The sequence below is a fragment of the Salvelinus sp. IW2-2015 genome, linkage group LG20 (genome assembly GCF_002910315.2).
Source record: "Salvelinus sp. IW2-2015 linkage group LG20, ASM291031v2, whole genome shotgun sequence".
Classification (NCBI taxonomy): Eukaryota; Metazoa; Chordata; class Actinopteri; order Salmoniformes; family Salmonidae; genus Salvelinus; species Salvelinus sp. IW2-2015.
In genome coordinates, this window is record NC_036860.1 from 72090123 (window position 1) to 72111778 (window position 21656).

General features: G+C 42.0%; 2 protein-coding genes across 2 annotated transcripts in view; both read right to left on the bottom strand.

The window, feature by feature from the left end:
* Window positions 1-21656, bottom strand: part of LOC139029507 (inactive phospholipase C-like protein 2) — a 282717-nt gene that overhangs the window by 135929 nt on the left and 125132 nt on the right. The window lies entirely within an intron of this gene.
* LOC111981331 (ras-related protein Rab-5C) lies at window positions 1994-19289 on the bottom strand. The gene is made up of 6 exons (XM_024012553.2): window positions 19157-19289; window positions 7329-7693; window positions 5648-5799; window positions 5287-5409; window positions 4959-5052; window positions 1994-2372 (listed from the first exon to the last, which is right to left on the bottom strand). The coding sequence occupies exons 2-6, from the start codon at window positions 7492-7494 to the stop codon at window positions 2248-2250; spliced, it is 660 nt and encodes a 219-aa protein (XP_023868321.1). The 5' UTR covers window positions 7495-7693; window positions 19157-19289; the 3' UTR covers window positions 1994-2247.

A 21656-nucleotide genomic window follows, 5' to 3' on the forward strand; every position in this document is an offset into this window, starting at 1 on the left:
AAACGCACGCTTCACTGTTGCTTGTTCCACTCAAATGGTACGTATACACATCATTGGATCCACACCACCCCTGTTTGGGTCGCTCACCTCTCCCCTCGCCCTGGATTTAAAGAAAGGCAGTATGGGTACTGTAGTCGGTGGCCCCTGCAGTCTGCCTAAAGTATTGAAAGTAGCCGGAGTATTCAAAGTTTGCAATAAAAACATACAAATCCATTACCATAAAAAAAATACGGCATTACACTGTTGAATTAGCTACACTATTTATTGAGTATAAATCCAACTTTAACGATCCAGTAGAGGTCAGTAGAGCACACTAACTTTAACTTCAATGAGGACTGTTGTGAGAGGTTCTTGTGTAACATGTAGGATAAATAATCGAAATAACTTAATGTGTACTTATCCCTTTGCTTTTGAAATGAAATGTTTCAGCTTTGGGGCAACAGCTGTTTACAATTAGTATGGGAAAATAGAATCTGTCCCAGCTATTACTGTTACGTCAGAGAGAGCAAAGGGGTTTTGGCCAACTAAATCCACTGGGATGGATGGGGGGGGGGGGGACGATTGTGGAGCAAGAATGTGAGGAATTCAGTCAGACCAGTGTTAGATTTTCAGACAGACTCCCTGAGCTCAGCTGRCTTCTTAGACTGATGAGGATCTATTGAGCAGATCATAAGCAAGATAGAGAATTAGAGAACAAAGGCTGGAATGACTGGAAACAACTACTATAAGCTCAACATGTCGGTAGAGATACGAATAGCTGTTAGAGTAGACGATTTCACCTAATACCCATTGTCATACAACAAATGAGAAGACAGGCAGACAATGAGATACCTTCCCCCTTATTTATTGGTAAAATGACAATTTGTTGTTTTGCTTGGTTTACCCCTGTCCCCCATCTCACAGCATTGACAGCTGCAGGTACTGTTGTGCTAGTCATTGATGTCATAACAGACGCGGACTGGTCAGAGGAATCGCCCTCCCGATAGGAAAAAGTAAAAAAAATAATAAATCAACAAAAAAAAGAAACTGAAGAGAACGTCTGAAATCACAAGCGGTGACAGAAGCAGTGCACCCAATACCAGAGACTCTCCAGAAAACAAGAATTGTACACAAATAAAATAAAAAATACATCTTTACATGACAAAAATAATTGTGGATGACAAAGCATCATGTTGAGATTGGGAAGGTATTGTATTGACAGTAACTACTGATTGGTTACATGTTTGAAGAAAAATCATTCTACAAATAATAGCAACATGTTTTCAATACACAATACACACATACAATTGTGATTTTGGTCAGGAAAACAAATCTTGCTTTATCCTTTTTATTTAACTTTTGTCATTGTATATGAATGATTCAAAAACATTACATTAATGCTAAAAATGACTTATTGGTGACGATGACAATGATGTTAATGCACTATGTAAATGGTTGGATATCATAGATTAATGATTGGAAAACCTTAGGTGGTCTAGTCTTTGAAATCATACAGTTTAACGTGTGCCAAAAATAAGTCAAAGTAATAATAATAATAATAACAATAACAATAACAATAATAATTCAGTTAATCTACACAACTGCTATAGCTGGAAGGAAACAACTGTTCTCCCAACTCCTTTTTTGGGGTTGAACACTCTCCTTTTGCCCAAGGGTGACGATCGGGAACAAGAAAAAATGAAATAATGAGAATTGCTACATTCACCCACCACCAAACTAAACAGGGTTAGAAGTGACAAGACATACGTTGAAATACTGTAGCATTACGGTAAAGATGACGAGAGAGAAAGGAGAGGGCACAAAGAGCCCGTTCCTTATTCCTCCCAGTTGCGTTTGATTTTTTTCTTACAGAAATACAGTGAAACAAGAAAAGAACAGTGCTCTGTTAAGTGCGATTAGTAAGGATTGATCTTTTTTTCCCTCTCTAAGTGGGGTTGTTGTTTTTTGCCTGGGTGATGTCAGATGTCCATCGTTTGGTTGGTTGGAGATAATGGGTTGTTATGTCCCCGGGTAAGTTAAAACAGTTGTAGGTCGTCATGTTGGTCATAATTGTGTCATTTGTCTGATCATTGGAACCTTGGAGTTGTGTGTTGACAGTTGATTGGCCTGTGAGCTGGTTTGCTTATCAGTTGATCGGTGCATGGTGGTTGGTCAGATCGTCAGTTGGTTTGACCGTGGGATGTGTTTGTCAGCTGGTCTGATCAGTTGGTTGATACTGCAGGTTGGTTGGTGTGTCGGTCCAGTTGGTTAGTTCCCACCACAGCACTTGCTACCACCAGCCTGTGGGGCGGCTTCCTGCARRTCYACTCCTGSCCGACCACCGGCCCGGCCACCGGCTCCACCCGCWGGCTCGTTCTTAGGAAGCTTCTTGGCTACAGGAGAAGGACAGAAAGAAACAGTAAGTAGGAAGCCTTTATGGTTTCTACACATTTGATTTGTTCTGGGAAGAAATGTACACCGAGTATTCAAAACATCTTGAACACCTGCTCTTTCCTTGACAGACTGACCAGGTGAATCCAGGTGAAAGCTATGATCCCTTATTGATGTCAATTGTTAAATCCACTTCAATCAGTGTAGATAAAGGAGAGACAGGATAAMGGATTTTTAAGCCTTGAGACAGTTGAGACATTGATTGTGTATGGGTGCCATTCAGAGGTGAATGGGCAAGACAAGTTCCTTTGAACGGAGTATGGTAGTAGCTGCCAGGCGCATTGGTTTGTGTAAAGAACTGCAACACTGCTCAACAGTTTCCCATGTGTATCAAGAATGGTCCACCACCCAAAAAACATCCAACCAACTTGACACAACTGTGGAAAGCATTGGAGTCAACATGGGCCAACATCCCTGTGGAACGCTTTCGACACCTTGTAGAGTCAATGCCCCAACGAATTGAGGCTGTTCTGAGGGCAAAAGGATGGGTGCAACACAATATTTGGAAGGTGTTTCTAATTAAGCAATAAGGCACCAGGGGGTGTGGTATATGGCCAATATACCACGGCTATGGGCTGTTATTTTGCACGATGCAAGGTGTAGTGCCTAGATACAGCGCTTAGCCGCGGTATATAGGCCATATACCACAAACCCTGAGGTGCCTTATTGCTATTTATAAACTGGTTACCAACTTAATTAAGAGCGGTACAAACACAGTTGAAGTCGGAGGTTTACATACACTTATTTTGGAGTCATTAAAACTCATTTTTCGACCACTCTACAAATTTCTTGTTAACAAACTATAGTTTTGGCAAGTCGGTTAGGACATCTACTTTGTGCATGACACAAGTCATTTTTCCAACAATTGTTTACAGACAGATTATTTCACTGTATCACAATTCCAGTGGGTCAGAAGTTTACATACACTAAGTTGACTGTGCCTTTAAACAGCTTGGAAAATTACAGAAAATGTCATGGCTTTAGAAGCTTCTGATAGGCTAACTGACATCATTTGAGTCAATTGGAGGTGTACCTGTGGATGTATTTCAAGGCCTACCTTCAAACTCAGTGCCTCTTTGCTTGACATTATGAGAAAATCAGCCAAGAACTCAGAAACAAAATTGTAGACCTCCACAAGTCTGGTTCATCCTTGAGAGCAATTTCTAAACGCCTGAAGGTACCACGTTCATCTGTACAAACAATAGTACGCAAGTATGAACACCATGGGACCGCGCAGCCGCCATACCGCTCAGGAAGGAGACACGTTCTGTCTCCTCGAGATGAACGTACTTTGGTGCGAAAAGTGCAAATCAATTCCAGAACAGCAGCAAAGGACCTTGTGAAGATGCTGGAGGAAACAGTTACAGAATTATCTATATCCAGAGTAAAACGAGTCCTATATCGACATAACCTGAAAGGCCGCTCAGCAAGGAAGAAGCCACTGATCCAAAACTGCCACAAAAAAGACAGACTACGGTTTGCAACTGCACATGGGGACAAAGATCGTACTTTTTGGAGAAATGTCCTCTGGTCTGATGAAACAAAAATAGAACTGTTTGGCCATAATGACCATCAATATGTTTGTAGGAAAAAGGGGGAGGCTTGCAAGCCGAAGAACACCATCCCAACCGTGAAACACGGGGCTGGCAGCATCATGTTGTAGGGGTGCTTTGCTGCAGGAGGGACTGGTACACTTCACAAAATAGATGGCATCATGAGGAAGGGCAATTATGTGGATATATTGAAGCAACATCTCAAGACATCAGTCGAAGTTAAAGCTTGGTCGCAAATGGGTCTTCCAAATGTACAATGACCACAAGCATACTTACAAAGTTGTGGCAAAATGGCTTAAGGACAACAAAGTCAAGGTATTGGAGTGGCCACAAAGCCCTGACCTCAATCATATAGAAAATTTGTGGGCAGAACTGAAAAAGCGGGTGCGAGCAAGGAGGCCTACAACCTGACTCAGTTACACCAGCTCTGTCAGGAGGAAAGGGCCAAAATTCACCCAACTTATTATGGGAAGCTTGTGGAAGACTACCTGAAACGTTTGACCCAAGTTAAACAATTTAAAGGCAATGCTACTAAATACTAATTGAGTGTATGTAAACTTCTGACCCACTGGGAATGTGATGAAAGAAAAGCTGATAAATCATTCTCTCTACTATTATTCTGACATTTCACATTCTTAAAATAAAGTGGTGATCCTAACTGACCTAAGACGGAATTTTTACAAGGATTAAATGTCAGGAATTGTGAAACTAAGTTTAAATATATTTGGCTAAGGTGTATGTCAACTTCCGACCTCAACTGTATGTGTTCTTTCATACCCGTGGTATATGGTCTGATATACCACGGCTGTCAGCCAATCAGCATTCAGGGCTCGAACCACCCAGTTTATAAATGCACATATAATATTGTGGTACACGTACCTATGGCCATAAAGATCTCATTGACGTTCATGGCCGTCTTGGCTGAAGTCTCCATGAAGAGNTATAAATGCACATATAATATTGTGGTACACGTACCTATGGCCATAAAGATCTCATTGACGTTCATGGCCGTCTTGGCTGAAGTCTCCATGAAGAGCAAACTGTTGTCATCTGCGTACGCTTGTGCTTCCTACAACAACAAAAACAAAGGGAGGACAGAGATCTTTAGAGCTCCATCACAAACATATCGATACAATCAGTAATAACCCAGAGCTTTGAGAGTTCGTGAGCATTCTTGAATATCAACAGAAACTATACAAATGACATTTCTAGGACATTCTCCTGTTTAAACAAACTTATCGTTGACATTTTCCACTAATAGTCCAGTGGGAGCAGCATCTAATTGTTAGGAGTTCCTCAGTACCTGGAAGTCCACAGCTCTTTTGTTGGCCAGGTCAGCTTTGTTCCCTGCCAGTGCAATAACGATGTTAGGGCTGGCTTGTCGTTGGAGCTCCTTCACCCAGTTCTTTGCACGAGTGAATGTATCCTGCACAGGAAAAAAACACATTCTTAACATCATAAAAACAAAGGCAGATTGCACAATGCATGTTTGTTTTTCACACAAGAGCTCTATTATATATCTACAGAAGTGTCAGTTACGAGAGCAAAGGTCTGTCCTTTGTTGAGGGTTTGAATAATCAACCTCAGCTAAAAAAAAAAATAATCACTGAGTGCTGGCAACACTCAGGAACCAGTTGCACACGTGACCAGCAGCTGTCACTCACTGTGTTGGTGATGTCATAGACCACGATGGCAGCCTGCGCTCCTCTGTAGTACATAGGGGCCAGGCTGTGATACCGTTCCTGCCCTGCAGTGTCCCAGATCTCAAACTTAACTGTTGTGTCATCCAAGCAGACRGTCTGTGTGAGGAAGGCAGCTGGAGGGGTGTAGAGACAAATCATAGACTTAGTTTCAGGCTCTATTTTGATTTTGAAGTCTGCAAATGCCCTACAGATAGAAAAGAGGTGTACATTTTACTACGCCTGTGCATTTCCTCACAGTGGAGTAAAACTCAGTATCTGTACAGGACAGGCATTCTGTTTTCTTCCTTAGATCGTGTCATAGGGGTATAGTTGTCCCTATTTGACATGGCTGAGTTAAACTAGCACAAGGCACACAACCCCAACAGCCAAGGCCATGAGACAGTTAAGAGGAAACATGAACAGTGGCTTAATGAGAACTCGTGAAGCTACGAAGCCAGCGCTGAGGAGAATTGGGAGCCTTCCAACATTAGAGAGAGGAGGAAGGGACAATTATGTAAATAAACAAGATCGAATCGCAGAGCACTAAGCACCGGGTAAAAGGTTACTGCGAGAAATGTAGTGAGAGTTAAAAAGTGACGAAGGGAACAAAACATGTGGCTGTCTATTGGCTAATCCACGGAACATAAAGACAATGCTAATTCAGCCCGTTGTGTCACAGGGAAATGTACAGCAGCGCTCATAGAGGAAGCCTGCTCCATACTAAAGCTCGGTGACCTTTGACCAGACAGCTGACAACCGGTTTTAAAATGTTTTTAAAATGCTGACTCGTCCTAAGGCTTTGGCTAGTGTAAGCACCAAGCATCCTGTCTCTCCAGCCTCACCCTCCTGTGGCTGCATGATGTGACGCTGTACTTTAAAAATATATATTTCTAGAAAGGGTAATGCATAAATCCTGAAGAAAGCAATCTAGCTAGTAAACCACTAAATCATAATGGAAATTCCCAACACCTGTGTGTAGGTTTGAAACACTAGGTGAAGCTGAAAATAAATAGTTACTTATTAGTCATTACCCAAATTTTTGTGGAATTCTTTGAATGTTAAAACCATCACGTATTGGTTTCCATATGCCTAGATATTAGAGCAGTTCCAGGACAGGAAATCCCATTGTTGACCGACTTCCTGTTTTAAAGAGCCCACAGAGAGAGACCCCCTTCTCGCTGCTCCACTCCGGCTAGCAAGTCAATACATACCGTTTTAGGCAGATGACAAGTACCTCTTTCTCACACTAATCTATTTTTCAGTTTTGGTTTGAACATTCTCTGTAAGGCTTTCTGTGGCCGGGAGTAAGGACCTCCCACTCCTTGTGGCATATTTAAAGTGTCAGTCAAAGGCTCGGCTGCTCATGCAAGAGTCAGGTGATCAGCTGCCAAGAAAGATCTGGTTCTGTAGCTCATGTCTGCTCCTGACCTGGCCTTGACAACAGCTAGGGTAAGGGCTGCTAGCTAGTAGGAACACAGCCCCGGTTACCAAGGCATTCTAAGTGGTCTTCCTTCAGTCTACTACACATTAACACTTCCATTCTATTTGATCTTTATAAACATGATACTGACTCAACACAAGGACAGCTGTAAAGCAACACAAACACTAAGCATGACTAAGACACAGTCAGAAGAATGACAATCCCAATGGCGTGCCTACTCACCTCCGATGGTGCTCTCCTGGTACTCGTGGAACTGGCCCTTGACGAAGCGCAGCACCAAGCTGGACTTGCCCACCGCTGACTCTCCCAGCAGCACCAGCTTGAACTGGCAGATCTTGTTGCTGGCCGCCGCGCCGTTGGTCCGTGCTGGTCCTCCTCGACCTGCCATGCTGCCGAGCAGAGAGCTTCACCGGGGTAAGAGGCTCTTGGTGGAGAATGAGGCTGCCTTGGGCGGATGACTGGGGCTCTGAAGCGGAGCAGGGACTGAAGCTGAGACCGGGCCAGGCGAGGGTGGGCTAAGCTGGGTCAGGTGAGTCTAGGCCAGGAAGTGAGGGGGCCGGAGGAAGAGGGGACTTCACCTGTGTGAGCTGGAAGAAAGAACAGACTGAGTAATAATATCACTTGTAGGCAGCTAGTGTGATACAGGGAAACTTTAGTAAACTAGAGCACCTTCAGAATGTATTCATATCCCTTTAATTATTCCACATTGTTGTGTTACAGCCTGAATTCAAAATGGATTAAATCGTTTTTTTGTTCTCAACCATCTACACACAATAGCCCATAATGACAAAGTGAAAACATGTTTAGAAATGTTGCTCATTTATTGAAAATTACATAAGTATTCATACCCCTGAGTCAATACTTTGTAGATGCACCTTTGGCAGTGATTACAGCAGTGAGTCTTTCTCTAAGTTTTCCACACCTGGATTGTGCAACATTTGCCCATTTTTTATTTTCAAGTTTCTTCAAGCTCTGTCAAATTGGTTGTTGATCATTGCAAGACAGCCATTTTCAAGTCTGGCCATACATTTTCAAGTAGATTTAAGTCAAAACTAACTCTGCCACTCAAGAACATTCACTGTCTTCTTGGTAAGCAACTCCAGTGTAGATTTGGACTTGTGTTTGAGGTTATTGTCCTGCTGAAAAGGTAAATTCATCTCCTAGTGTCAGCAGACAAGCAGGTTTTCCTCTAGGAGTTTGCCTGTGCTTAGCTCCATTTTGTTTATTTTTTATCCTGAAAGGACTGGAGGATTTTAACATTTACAAGCATACCCATAACATGATGTAGCCTCCACTATGCTTGAAAATATGGAGTGTGGTACTCAGTAATGTCTTGTATTTGCCCCAAACCGAACACTGTATACAGGATAAAAAAGTGAAAATGCTTTGCCACATTTTTTGCAGTATTACTTTAGTGCCTTGTAGCAAACAGGATGTACATTTTTGGAATATTTTTACTCTGTACAGGCTTCCTTCTATTCACTCTGTCAATTACATTAGTATTGTGGAGTAACTACAATATCTCATATCACAGCCATTAAACTCTCTGTTTTAAAGTCACCATTGGCCTCTCCGGCAACTGAGTTAGGAAGGTCACCTGTATCTTTGTAGTGGCTGGGTGTATTGATACACCATTCAAAGTGTAATTAATAACTTCACCATGCTCAAAGGGCTAGTCAATCTACCAATAGGTTCCCTTCTTTGCGAGGCATTGGAAAGGGACCTTACAATTATCTGTATGTGTGGGGTACAGAGATGAGGAAGATATTCCAAAAAGAAAAGAAAAAAATAATCACACTATTATTGCACACAGACTGAGTCCATGCAACTTATTATGTGACTTGTTAAGCACATTTTTACTCTTGAACTTATTTAGTTTTGCCATAACAAAAGGGTGAATACTTATTGACTCAAGACATTTCAGATTTGAATTAACTACTACAACTTTTAAAAACATCATTCCACTACGGGGTATTGTTTAAGGCAGTCACCAAATAAAATCTAAATATATTTTTAAATTCAGGCTGTAAAACAAGAGGTGTGAATACTTTCTGAAGGCACTTTATATACAGGTTATAATACAGTTGCAGCCACATATGTCCAGAAACGGGGTCTCCGTTGAAGGTTACGGGTCGTCCAGCAGGACAGCGACCCCCTGGGCTCCCGAGTGACGCAGCGGTCTAAGGCACTGCATCTCAGTGTTAGAGACCCTACAGACCCTGGTTTCGATTCCAGGCTGTATCACAACTGGCTGTAATTGGGAGTCCCGTAGGTCGGCGCACAATTGGCCCAGAGTCGTCCGGGTTTGGCCGTCATTGTAAATAAGAATGTTCTTAACTGACTTGCCTAGTTAAATAAAAAGGTTAAATAAATAAAAAAACACATAAAAAAGCACACAGGAATGGGCGTTGACTACATGCCTCAAGTCTTAAAAATCCTTCTTTAACCCGTCTCCTCCTACCCTTCATCTACACTGATTGAAGTGGATTTAACAGGTGACATCAATAGGGGATCATAGCATTCACCTGGTCAGTCTCATGGAAAGAGTGGGTGTTCCTCATGTTTTGTACACTATGCATGCATTTAGAGCTATCGAGGTGAATATAATAAGAGTCATTCTCATTTCTTATAGTCTTGCCTAAATCAGTGAGAAAAGTGTTGACTGCAAGGAGTCAATGGTGTCATACCAAGTTGGCTACTCCCGCAAGTGTCTGGTAGAAACCAATCTACTTTCATGTTCCGGGTTAGAATCCTTTGTATCTTAACCTTTGACTGGGCTTATTATTCAGGTTCAAACAAACCTTTAAAAAATGGTCCTGATGTGCATCAGTTACTCATTAAAACCCCCAAAATGCCTCAAATCAATGCCTCGCAGACTAATTATTCTGCTCCAGTTGATCAGTGTTGCAAATCAATAATGTTCTGATGAACACTATTGGTCGAGGAACATCTCAGTGCTTCTAAACACCACCATGGCTTGACAAGAAAACAGTTTAATGTTTCAATTGAAGGTTATTTTCTGGTAGGCCTACTGGAAACCTACATTGTGGTCTGGATGTCTGTTTGAATGAAGCACGGGAGATTTAAATGGAACAGGGAGATAAGCCCTGCCCTCTTCTCTTTTAATTATATTTACTTTAGACTTAACAGTCAAATACAGCAGTGAAGGAAATGTCATGGGGTCCTGTCCAAAGCAACATTTAGAAATGCAGATTGGGTCATGATGAGTGCGACCACAATTAACCGTGAGCATTCACAATCATGACGCTTGAACGCCAAATTTGGGGGGGGAGACAGTCCCCCCACGCTCCCAAACCTATGTCTAGACACATCAGCCTAAACCCAAGTTCAACTATGTTCACATCCAACCCAATGCAACCTGTGTGTGTGTGTGTGTGTGTGTGTGTGTGTGTGTGTGTGTGTGTGTGTGTGTGTGTGTGTGTTCTCAGAGACCACAGAGCTGAGGACCACAGTGAAAACACAGAACAGGAAACGATAGTCTGTGAGCTGCTTGCCCCAAGGACTCCTGTTTCTGTGTTACAATCCACCTTGGGCCTGCACACATCCCTCTTAACTTAGATAGGTCCACGTTAGTCACATGATGATGTGCAGATTGAGTACACTGGCCCAACCAAAAGATGACAGAGTCCAAGTGTTCTTCTTACCATTGACTGAGGAATATGACTACAGTAGAAAAACTTAAACAAATCTTCCATAGAGCTACTTTACGAGGTCAGTCAGCTTCTGCTTGGTGAAAGGGACAGGAAACGGACTAGTAACAGCAAGGTTGCAAGTTCAAATCCCCGAGCTGACAAGGTACAAATCTGTCGTTCTGCCCCTGAACAGGCAGTTAACCCACTGTTCCTAGGCCGTCATTGAAAATAAGAATTTGTTCTTAACTGCCTTGCCTAGTTAAATAAAGGTAAAAAAAAAAAATTATGATGCCTTTCTTTAAAATCAATACACAAGTATATATTTTTAAACCTGCATATTTAGTGAATATTGCCTGCTAACATGAATTTCTTATAATTAGGGAAATTGTGTCATTTCTCTTGCGCTCCGTGCAAGCAGTCAGGGTACATGCAGCAGTTTGGGCCGCCTGGCTCATTGCGAACTGTGTAAAGTCCATTTATTCCTAACAAAGGCTGTAATTAATTTGCCCGAATTTTACATAATTATGACATAACATTGAAGGTTGTACAATGTAACAGCAATATTTAGACTTAGGGATGCCATCCGTTAGATAAAATACGGAACGGAAAGAATAAACGTTTTGTTTTCGAAATGATAGTTTCCGGATTCGACCATTTGAATGACCAAAGGCTYGTATTTCTGTGTGTTATTATGTTATAATTAAGTCTATGATTTGATAGAGCAGCCTGACTGAGCGATGGTAGGCACCAGCAGGCTCGTAAGCATTCATTCAAACAGCACTTTCGTGCGTTTGCCAGCAGCTCTTCGCAATGCTTCAAGCACTGAGCTGTTTATGACTTCAAGCCTATCAACTCCCGAGATTAGGCTGGTGTAACATATATGAAATGGCTAGCTAGTTAGCGGGGTGCGCGCTAATAGCGTTTCAATCGGTGACATCATTCACTCTGAGACTTGGAGTAGTTGTTCCCCTTGCTCTGCAAGGGCCGCGGCTTTTGTGGAGCGATGGGTAACGCTGCGTTCCTCGTTCGAGCCCAGGTAGGAGCGAGGAGAGGGACGGAAGCTATACTGTTACACTGGCAATACTAAAGTGCCTATAAGAACATCCAATAGTCAAAGGTATATAAAATACAAATCGTATAGAGAGATAGTCCTATAATTCCTATAATAACTACAACCAGCTTTCATATGTTCTCATGTTCTGAGCAAGGAACTTAAACGTTAGCTTTCTTACATGGCACATATTGCACTTTTACTTTCTTCTCCAACACTTTGTTTTTGCATTATTTAAATCAAATTGAACATGTTTCATTATTTAATTGAGGCTAAATTGATTTTATTTATGTATTATATTAAGTTAAAATAAGTGTTCATTCAGTATTGTTGTAATTGTCTTTATTATGTCAAATATATATATATATWTWTTTTTTTAAATAAAAAAAATAAAAAAAATCGGCCGATTAATTGGCATCGGCTTTTTTTGGTCCTCCAATAATCGGTATCGGTATCGCCATTGAAAAAATCATAATCGGTCGACCTCTAGAGCAGACAGTACAGCAAGGTAGCACACCAAAGTCCTAGGCTACTGCCACATACCTATCACACACCATCCGATTCCTAGACGCACCACAGTGAGAGTGTGGAGAGAAATAGCTGCATGTTATTTCCCCTACGTGCTAATATGATGAAGCTAAGGTGCAAACAAGAGAGGAAGTTGTAACAAAGCTAATAGACCAGGACTGTGGCACTAAGACCAATGTCTTTGTGTTTCTGAGAAGAACGTAGAAACATCCTCATTTCTTCTAATTAAGCTAGCCTAAACAGGTCACTTCTGTCAAATGTTTTGAGGCACTTTTTTACACAAAATGTTTACCCTTACCAGTATGTCTACCATTCTAAGACAAAACAACAGGTGTGACTGCTCTCCAACCCTGATAGCCTACTACACACACACACACACTATGGAAATGAAGAGGTCAGCATGCCTCACTGTCCCAAGACAAGGCTCCATAGCCAAGGACAGGGAGGAGGGAGGCTGGGGGAAGAGTCCAAGAGATTCCCAGCCTGAGATGAGGGCTTCAGAAACCAAAAACAGGATAAGGGAGTGAGAACATTTAACCTAGGCTAGTCATATGAGCCCATATTGTATATTAGTGTCAGTAACACTGATAACACTCAATATAAACACCGAGGACAAACATAACTGAAAATCTGATCTGCATCAAAAGCCCTGTGTTCAATCTACCATTATAAACCAAAACAGTGGATTTAGGCCTAACCGTTTAGGAAATGGTTATTGAACAGTATAGTGAACAGGGCGGCGCACTATTGGCCCAGCGTTGTCCGGGTTTGGCCGCCATTGTAAATAAGAATTTGTTCTTAACTGACTTGCCTAGTTAAATAAAGGTAAAATAAAACATTATCCTTGGTAATATGATTGACTGATTGACTGATTGCCTGCCTGCCCCCCCCCCCTTAAAAGAGTTAGATGCACTATTGTAAAGTGGTTGTTCCACTGGATATCATAAGGTGAATGCACCAATTTGTAAGTCGCTCTGGATAAGAGCGTCTGCTAAATGACTTAAATGTAATGTAAATGTAAATGCTAGAGGGCCTGCAGTGGCTGGCCCAACATTCACTCCTGTTCCGAGAGTCACTCAGAGCAGCATCATGCATCTAAGCAGCCCTCTGCTGGCATCTTTAATGGACTCTGGAGACCTCCACACACTGAAGTGGGTCAGAGAGATGGAGGGGAGAGAGGCTGGGTCAACGAGAGAGTAGGTGAGAGAGAGGGAGAGATGGTAAAATGTTCATACAGCCTCCCGTGGGCTTTGCTGCCAGCTTGAAATCCAAGCACTTAGTAAAACACAGCCACAGAACTGGTAGCACCACACACAATTAACTACATACAGGTATTGCCCTCATGATCCAATCAACAGTTCCTCACTCACATGCGTGAGGTAGACTTTAATGCTATACAAGACAATGCATGCACAAATATATCAAATGAAGAAGCCACGTTCATGATGGACATGCTGACCAAACCGACTCTGTGTGCATGTTGGTGTTGTCTATCCCCACCAGACGCGTTCATGCAGGTTAAAATACTATATTAATTTGGGGTCAGGTCAAAACACACATGAAACATTAAATTGACATTTAGCTAGCTAGCTTGCTGGATAATTGGTCCTGGGAGATCAACATTGGGTTGTTATTTTACCTGAAATACATATGGTCTTCTTTTTTTTTTAAGCTGGATCTTTGACCCATTTGGAGTCATACAAAATGATGTGTTCTCTACTCCGACAATTAATCCACAGATAATTAAAAAAAATATATATATATATATATATTTTTTTAAATAAATAAAATCGGGAAACCTAGCTTGTTTTTAGTTAAATTCTTTGATTAATATCTCCTAGTTCAGGGTCTTCTTCTTCTTCTGTGGATTTGACATGGCGGTTGGCAACCAACTTTAAGGTGCATTACCGCCACCAACTGGTGTGGACCTTGTTCATCTTTCAAGTCACCCACGTTGGTATATGCTCGTAAAAACCAAATGGGTAGATGGGAGAGGTGGGACTAGCAGCGCACCTAGCGTCTAAAATAGAACCAAGCTCTATTAGCGCCTGGCTACGCAGACACACGTTTACACACGCAAGCACTTTGGATTAAACGATTGAATAATAAATGTCCACATTCATGTCATTCAACGTGGTCAGTCTTGTCAGCATGTTAGTAAGTCTGAAAAAGAGTGTGGGCGAGGGGGAACTTCTCAGTAACTATTCAGTTTCTATTTAACATGACCAGTGACATCAGTTACCATCACCTTGTGGGTTTCCTCTTATACTTGACATCCCAAACACACGAGATGACTGGTACACCCACCTGGCCTTAAGTTGGCTAACATTTGAAGTACCCACTCTCATATTTAGCCATGAACCCCATCCGCTATGCCCCACACTACTCTTAACTAGGGCCGGGACCCTACCAGCATCGCGATACTCGTTAGTATCGTGGCAAGGAATCAAAACACAAAGTGGATTTAACTTTAGGAAAACAGCCCTATTGCTGGATGTTGTCATCCAGAGTGATCCATGATTTATTTTTCCTAGCTATAGCACACAATGTTTTACATACAGCAGGTTTTTTAAAGGACCAAAGAGTTAGATCTGCTTCGTGTTTTCATTTTTGACATGGAAAACATATCCTGGTATCGTCCCGGCCCTACTCTTAACCTCAGAGCCCTCACAGCCAACCCCATTATTGACCACAACTAGCCTAAAGGTATGCTTCAGTCACAGCTCACAGTCCCACTGTGCTCTGCTGTCAGGTACAACTTAACCTGGGTGCCAGTCAGTTTCTGCTCTCTTGTCAACTCATTATGGAATTGTCATACCAAACATTGCTGAAAGGCTTGACAATGACATTGGAGTAGGCAAAAGCACAAACAGATCTGGAATCAGGCTAGGTAAAACTCTTAGGCCAGTGCTGTTCATGGTAATCAGCAGGGGGTGGAATGGGACTGATCAGAAAGAGTACCTGATGTTACTGGACTGGGAGTACCCGATGTTACTGGACTGGGTAGAATGAAGTTAGTTGTACTATGAGAATGCACAGAATTCCTCTAAACAACTGATTAGGCTAGCACTGCTAACAATACACACCCCAATAGGCCTATGAGCTGTGTGTTCCCAAAAGACAATTCAGTCTCCCCACTCCTAGACTCTAGTTGAAACATCAGCTAACCCATTTCCTGGCACAGCCATTATCTACAGATGTGTCAACGTGCATTCGTCATCAATGCCATGGAATTAGTGGTGCAACAAGGTGTCAGGCAGACAGACTTAATTTAACCAGTTACCTAGGAATAAGTGGTGACATGACAACAGGTTCTCTGAACTCCAAGGGTGGAGGGACCAGAGGAATGAGATGTAACGGGGAGGGAGGGTGGAGCTAGCAGCAGCCTTACCATCCCGCCTGGCCTGCATCCAGCTGTTAGCTTGGCTTTCATCTGAAGTTTAAAAGGGTTGGGCCTGGATGGGAAACCGTCAGGGAGGATAAACCCAGAGAGGAAAGAGAAAGCGAGTCACCCCAATCGAGTAGCACAGTGGACTATTTCAATATGTATGCAAGAGAAACTAAAGCCTAATGACTAAGGGATGGGTCGATTGGAAGAGGAAAGGAATGGTGACTAAGGTTGCGTTTTGACAGGCAGTCCAAATTCTGATATTTTTWTTTTTTTTCAGTCGTTGGTCTTTTGACCAATCAGATCAGCTCTAAAAAATATCTGATTTGAAAAGATCTGATGTGATTGGTCAAAAGACCAGTGAGTGAAAAAAATATCAGAATTGGGCTGCCTGTCTAAACACAGCCTAAATCTCTGGGAATGCAAACAGGATACACATCACTAGCAAATGATTGGGGCAGGCAAGGGAGAAATAATGTCCTTCTCTTTCTGGCTCCCTCTGTGTGAGAAACATGACAGCCAAGCAAAAGCCTGTGTAATACAATTCTACTCCATGCTGATAATTTTGGCCTCTCACATTATATCCAACAAGTTGTGGAAAAGACAACAGTTTCAGAGTTAATTGAAAATGTTTGAGTTGATTTTATTTTTACAGGGACGGTGCACATTAATCAACGTTTCAGTAAAAGTGCCGGTTTTAGCCAGCCGGCTAATTTTCAACCACAGTCCCTGGGCAGGTTAAAGCCATTGTTGATTAAGCCTGGATACTTTTTTCAGGAATTTTCTCTTGAACCATATGGTCCATCTACTAGAAACTCGTGGACAATATGGACGCAGATATATATTTAAAAATAAAAATGAATACTCATATTTATAATTAAAGTATAAGTGACCAAACTTACCTGGCAATCTATGACCAAAAATGAAGATGACTCTTTTACATTACCGGTAGCTTTGCAACCCTACGTGAGAGAAAAAGCATCTGTTTTTGCATAGGCCTACAGGGCTAAACCCCAACCCCCAATTCAATTTGAGCATGGGGCTAGTATGAGAAATAAGAACCCCAGACAGGGCCTCAGCTGCAGAGATAAAGGGTCAGGATGAGGTTAGTGGGTGTCTCATCAGGCTACGAGGAAGCACACAAACTTAATTATTAATGACTCAAACTTAATGAAATAATTTTCCATTTGTTTAGGCCTAAATTGTTGTGGTTTAATCAATAGGCGGCATACATTGATACTGTAAGTCTCAAACAAGTCTGGTAGCAAACAGTCTGCACATAGAACTCTCCAGCTTGGGTAACAGAAAAAATGTCACACCTACAGGATATCTTCAGTCTTTTGAGGAGTCATCAGAATGACCCGTTGTGAATGGGCACGATTCATTCATTCCTCCATCAACTCCAATGCATTTCAACCTTTCTGACCACACTAACACATACCAATTAGCCTTACTTTGGATTGAACATTGAAAAGTGTTGCGTCTCACGCAGATGCATGTTATTTTACTAGCCATTCTGTCAGGAATATTTGGAAATATCATAGAAACAGTCTTAACTAGGCTTACAACACCAAATCAAACTAACATTTTATGCCACCTAGTAATATTGCCTTTTATATAATGTTTGCCTGTGTCAAAATGTGTCACCACTCTCTAAGGACAAGGTCCACACCATAACATGGCAGCAACTTGGGAAAGTTATTAAAAATCCCTTCTCTAGTCCTGTTATTGAGCCATAACACACCAACGAGTTTCCAATGAGGATTTACCCTGGTGTTAACCCAAAAGACTCAAGCCCAGTCCACTTTTCAGCTGGCATTTACATAACAATGTCTAAAATGTGAACTTTAACAGCTTCTCACAAAGCAACTGTCTTAATGATGCAGAGGTTGACTCTGCTTGCCCAAAGTCTTAGTGTCTCACTCCTGATAGAAACTCAATTACACTAGAGCTTACATTAAAAAGTGGCAATTCAGTCTCCTTGTCACCCCATTTAACAAATGATTTAAGTAACAAAAGGCACATCTCAAGACGAGTTGGTTATTTGAATCAGCTGTATAGTGCAAAGGCAAAAACCAAAACGTGCACCCAAGGTTTGGGAAGCTCTGCTCTAAGGTATGCAATGACTGACATGACAAGAGGAAAACGGACAATGCACTACCCAATTTCATAATTGCACCTTGTACATTCTACTATTACAACTTTTAGGAGTAAGTTGAAAGCCGAACTGAGTTCTGGGGGACTCCCGTGCCCACCCCCCCTGCCATAGATGACCTGCAGTAAAGGTGAAGGAGTGAACAAGGGTACAGGACTGATGAGACACAGTAAGTTATGAGGGACACCACATTCCACCATAGACCAGAGAAACAGAAGCATGCATTCATACAAAATTAACATGACACTGACAGACTCCCACGATGAGGGCTACATCAGATAACTGACCTACCTGTACCACAATTGACACACCAAGTACAGACCAAAAATGAAACTCAGCAAATGATGGCATTCAAAATGATGTGCCTAATTAGATACAGCCATGAACTCCAATTATGCAAAATATGTTTTGAGACCTAGCTAAGTAAACGATTATAACCAATGGCAAGATAACAATTAACGTAAAAGACCAGGTGACGTGGGTTACTGCAAGATGGAATGATTCGTGATCATTGCCAGGCAGAAACCATAAATAGTTATTAAGTTGGTGGGTTTCAAACTTCCTCATGCTATCGTCATTATCACTGATACCAAGAGCCTGCTGACACCAATGGCAATGAGCTAAGATACTCTGTTGAAAGCTAGAAATCAACATATGAAAAGTTTATGAAATTGATTGGACTAAAAGGAAAATCTACTAGCTATATAGTTAGTTAGCTGTCAGTTAAAGGCTAACTAGCTTTGAAATACAAATCTAACACATGACATTTCTGTAATTTAGCTAGCTAGCCCACCAAGTTACAGTAACTAGCGAGCTTTTAAAAGCCACATTTTTTTTAAATTGTTATATAATGTTCATAAGAACTACAGTTGAGTAGCTAGTTAGCTGAGTAGACGACAAAAATATGTCTACTGTAAATTAACGTTACTGCCAGTAAAAACAAAATAGGACGACACTGACGAAAGCTAGCTAATGCTAACTAACTTGGCTAAGTTTATGATGACATCGCACAGAAAAGACGGGGTAAATCAAACATCTAAAAGATAAATAACTATTTGGTCAAATTATGAACAAAGCTTTTTATTGTTTGCTAACTAGTTACCTCATTAGCTATCTGGACAAGTAATCAGTTCCATTTAACATATCAATCTGACAGTCGTTAGCTAGCGACGTATCTCTGACTAGGTAGCTAGCTAACGTTAGTTTACTGTCTGGTTGATTGAGCAAAATTTGACAGTGGAAATCTAAACCAAAATAGTATAGTTTACAGCTTACCGTTCGAGGCAAAGGTCAAACATGCGTTCCCTTTTCTTTGTATACTCTCACTTTCCACAATTTCGATTTGACGACTTTTCTCTATCACAGCTCACTACGACTGCTCAACACATAGGCCCCGGCCTTCACTTCTGCTTGGTTGCATTTTTTTCCGGGATCCTCCCACTTCCTGAAGGTGTGGCTTCCCTCTGATTATGTGTCGTTGGGAACCTGGGAACTGTAGTTTACTAAATTAATGAACACAAATTTGGTCAGGGCTGATTATTTAGGAGTAGTCTCCGTAGACAGACTTGTTGGCTCCCACAATGTATCAATGCTACTGATTTTGCATTGGATCGGATTTACGAGACTAATTTAGGAGCGGCAAGTAGTGGCAGTTGCCACTCTCCACAGCGCAAGATAAAACTGCATCCGATATATTTTTTTTATATACACTGCTCAAAAAAATAAAGGGAACACTTAAACAACACAATGTAACTCCAAGTCAATCATACTTCTGTGAAATCAAACTGTCCACTTAGGAAGCAACACTGATTGACAATACATTTCACATGCTGTTGTGCAAATGAATAGACAACAGGTGGAAATTATAGCAATTCAGCAGACACCCCAATAAAGGAGTGGTTCTGCAGGTGGTGACCACAGACCACTTCTAGTTCCTATGCTTCCCTGGCTGATGTTTTGGTCACTTTTGATGCTGGGGTGCTTTCACTAGTGGTAGCATGAGACGGAGTCTACAACCCACACAAGTGGCTCAGGTAGTGCAGCTCATCCGGATGGAACATCAATGCGAGCTGTGGCAAGAAGGTTTGCTGTGTCTGTCAGCGTAGTGTCCAGAGTATGGAGGCGCTACCAGGAGACCAGCCCAGTACATCAGGAGACGTGGAGGAGGCGTAGGAGGGCAAACACCAGCAGCAGGACCGCTACCTCCGGCTTTGTGCAAGGAGGAGCAGGAGGAGCAACTGCCAGAGCCCTGCAAAATGACCTCCGCAGGCCACAAATGTGCATGTGTCTGCTCAAACGGTCAGAAAACAGACTCATGAGGGTGGTATGAGGGCCCGACGTCCACAGGTGGGGGTTGTGCTTACAGCTCACACCGGGCAGGACGTTTGGCATTTGCCAGAGAACACCAAGATTGGCAAATTCGCCACTGGTGCCCTGTGACTCTTCACATGATGAAAGCAGGTTCCACTGAGCACTGTGACCGACGTGACAGAGTCTGGAGACGCGTGGAGAAGTTCTGCTGCTGCAACATCCTCCAGCATGACCGTTTGGCGGTGGGTCAGTCATGGTGTGGGGTGGCATTTCTTTGGGGGCCGCACAGCCTCCATGTGCTCGCCAGAGGTAGCCTGACTGCCATTAGGTACCGAGATGAGATCCTCAGACCCCTTGTGAGACATATGCTGGTGCGGTGGCCCCTGGGTTTCCTCCTAATGCATGACAATGCTAGACCTCATGTGGCTGAGTGTGTCAGCAGTTCCTGCAAGAGGAAGGCATGATGCTATGGACTGGCCCGCCGTTCCCCAGACCTGAATCCAATTGAGCACATCTGGGACATCATGTCTCGCTCCATCCACCAAACGCCACGTGCCACACGACTGTCCAGGAGTTGGCGGATGCTTTAGTCCAGGTCTGGGAGAGATCCCTCAGGAGACCATCCGCCACCTCATCAGGAGCATGCCCAGCCGTAGTAGTGAGTCATACAGGCAGCGGAGGCACACCACTACTGAGCCTCATTTTGACTTTTTTAAGGACATTACATCAAATTTGGATCAGCCTGTAGTGTGGTTTTCACTTTAATTTTTAGTGTGACTCCAAATCCAGACTCCATGGGTTGATAAATTTGATTTCCATTGATCATTTTTGTGTGATTTTGTTGTCAGCACATTCAACTATGTAAAGAAAAAAGTATTTAATAAGAATATTCCATTCATTCAGATCTAGGATGTTTTATTTTAGTGTTCCCTTTATTTTTTTGAGCAGTGTATAAAAAACATCAAACTACATTTACCAGGCACCCAGTACTGATATGTTTCACTAATTAGTATTTTAACCAATCACATCAGACTTTAAACATCCAATCTTTTTCAGAGCTGATCTTTTTGGTCAAAAGAAACCACCCTGGCACCAGATAGGCAATCAACAAGTCAGATTCGATCCATAGTTTTTCAAATTATTTAATCAAATATTTACAGAAGCCTTTAAATGTATCACCATCTGGTGGTGCTAAAGACCATGATATTTGCCATCATCTGAAATCAGTTCAGATCTAAATTTTGTTCATAAATGTAAACTCACTGACCCAAACGTTCATGTTGTGGCCCTGTCAAATGGAGAAAAAAAGGCCCCCCCCCAGTATTTTAGGGTGGGTTTATCTAAAGGCATAGGTCTATCTAAAGAGATATTGTTGGATGTTGAGTGATTGACTAACAATATTTATGTAATTGTGTACCACTACTGTGACCTGCTCAGTTAAACCTTTCAAGTTATTTCATTTCAG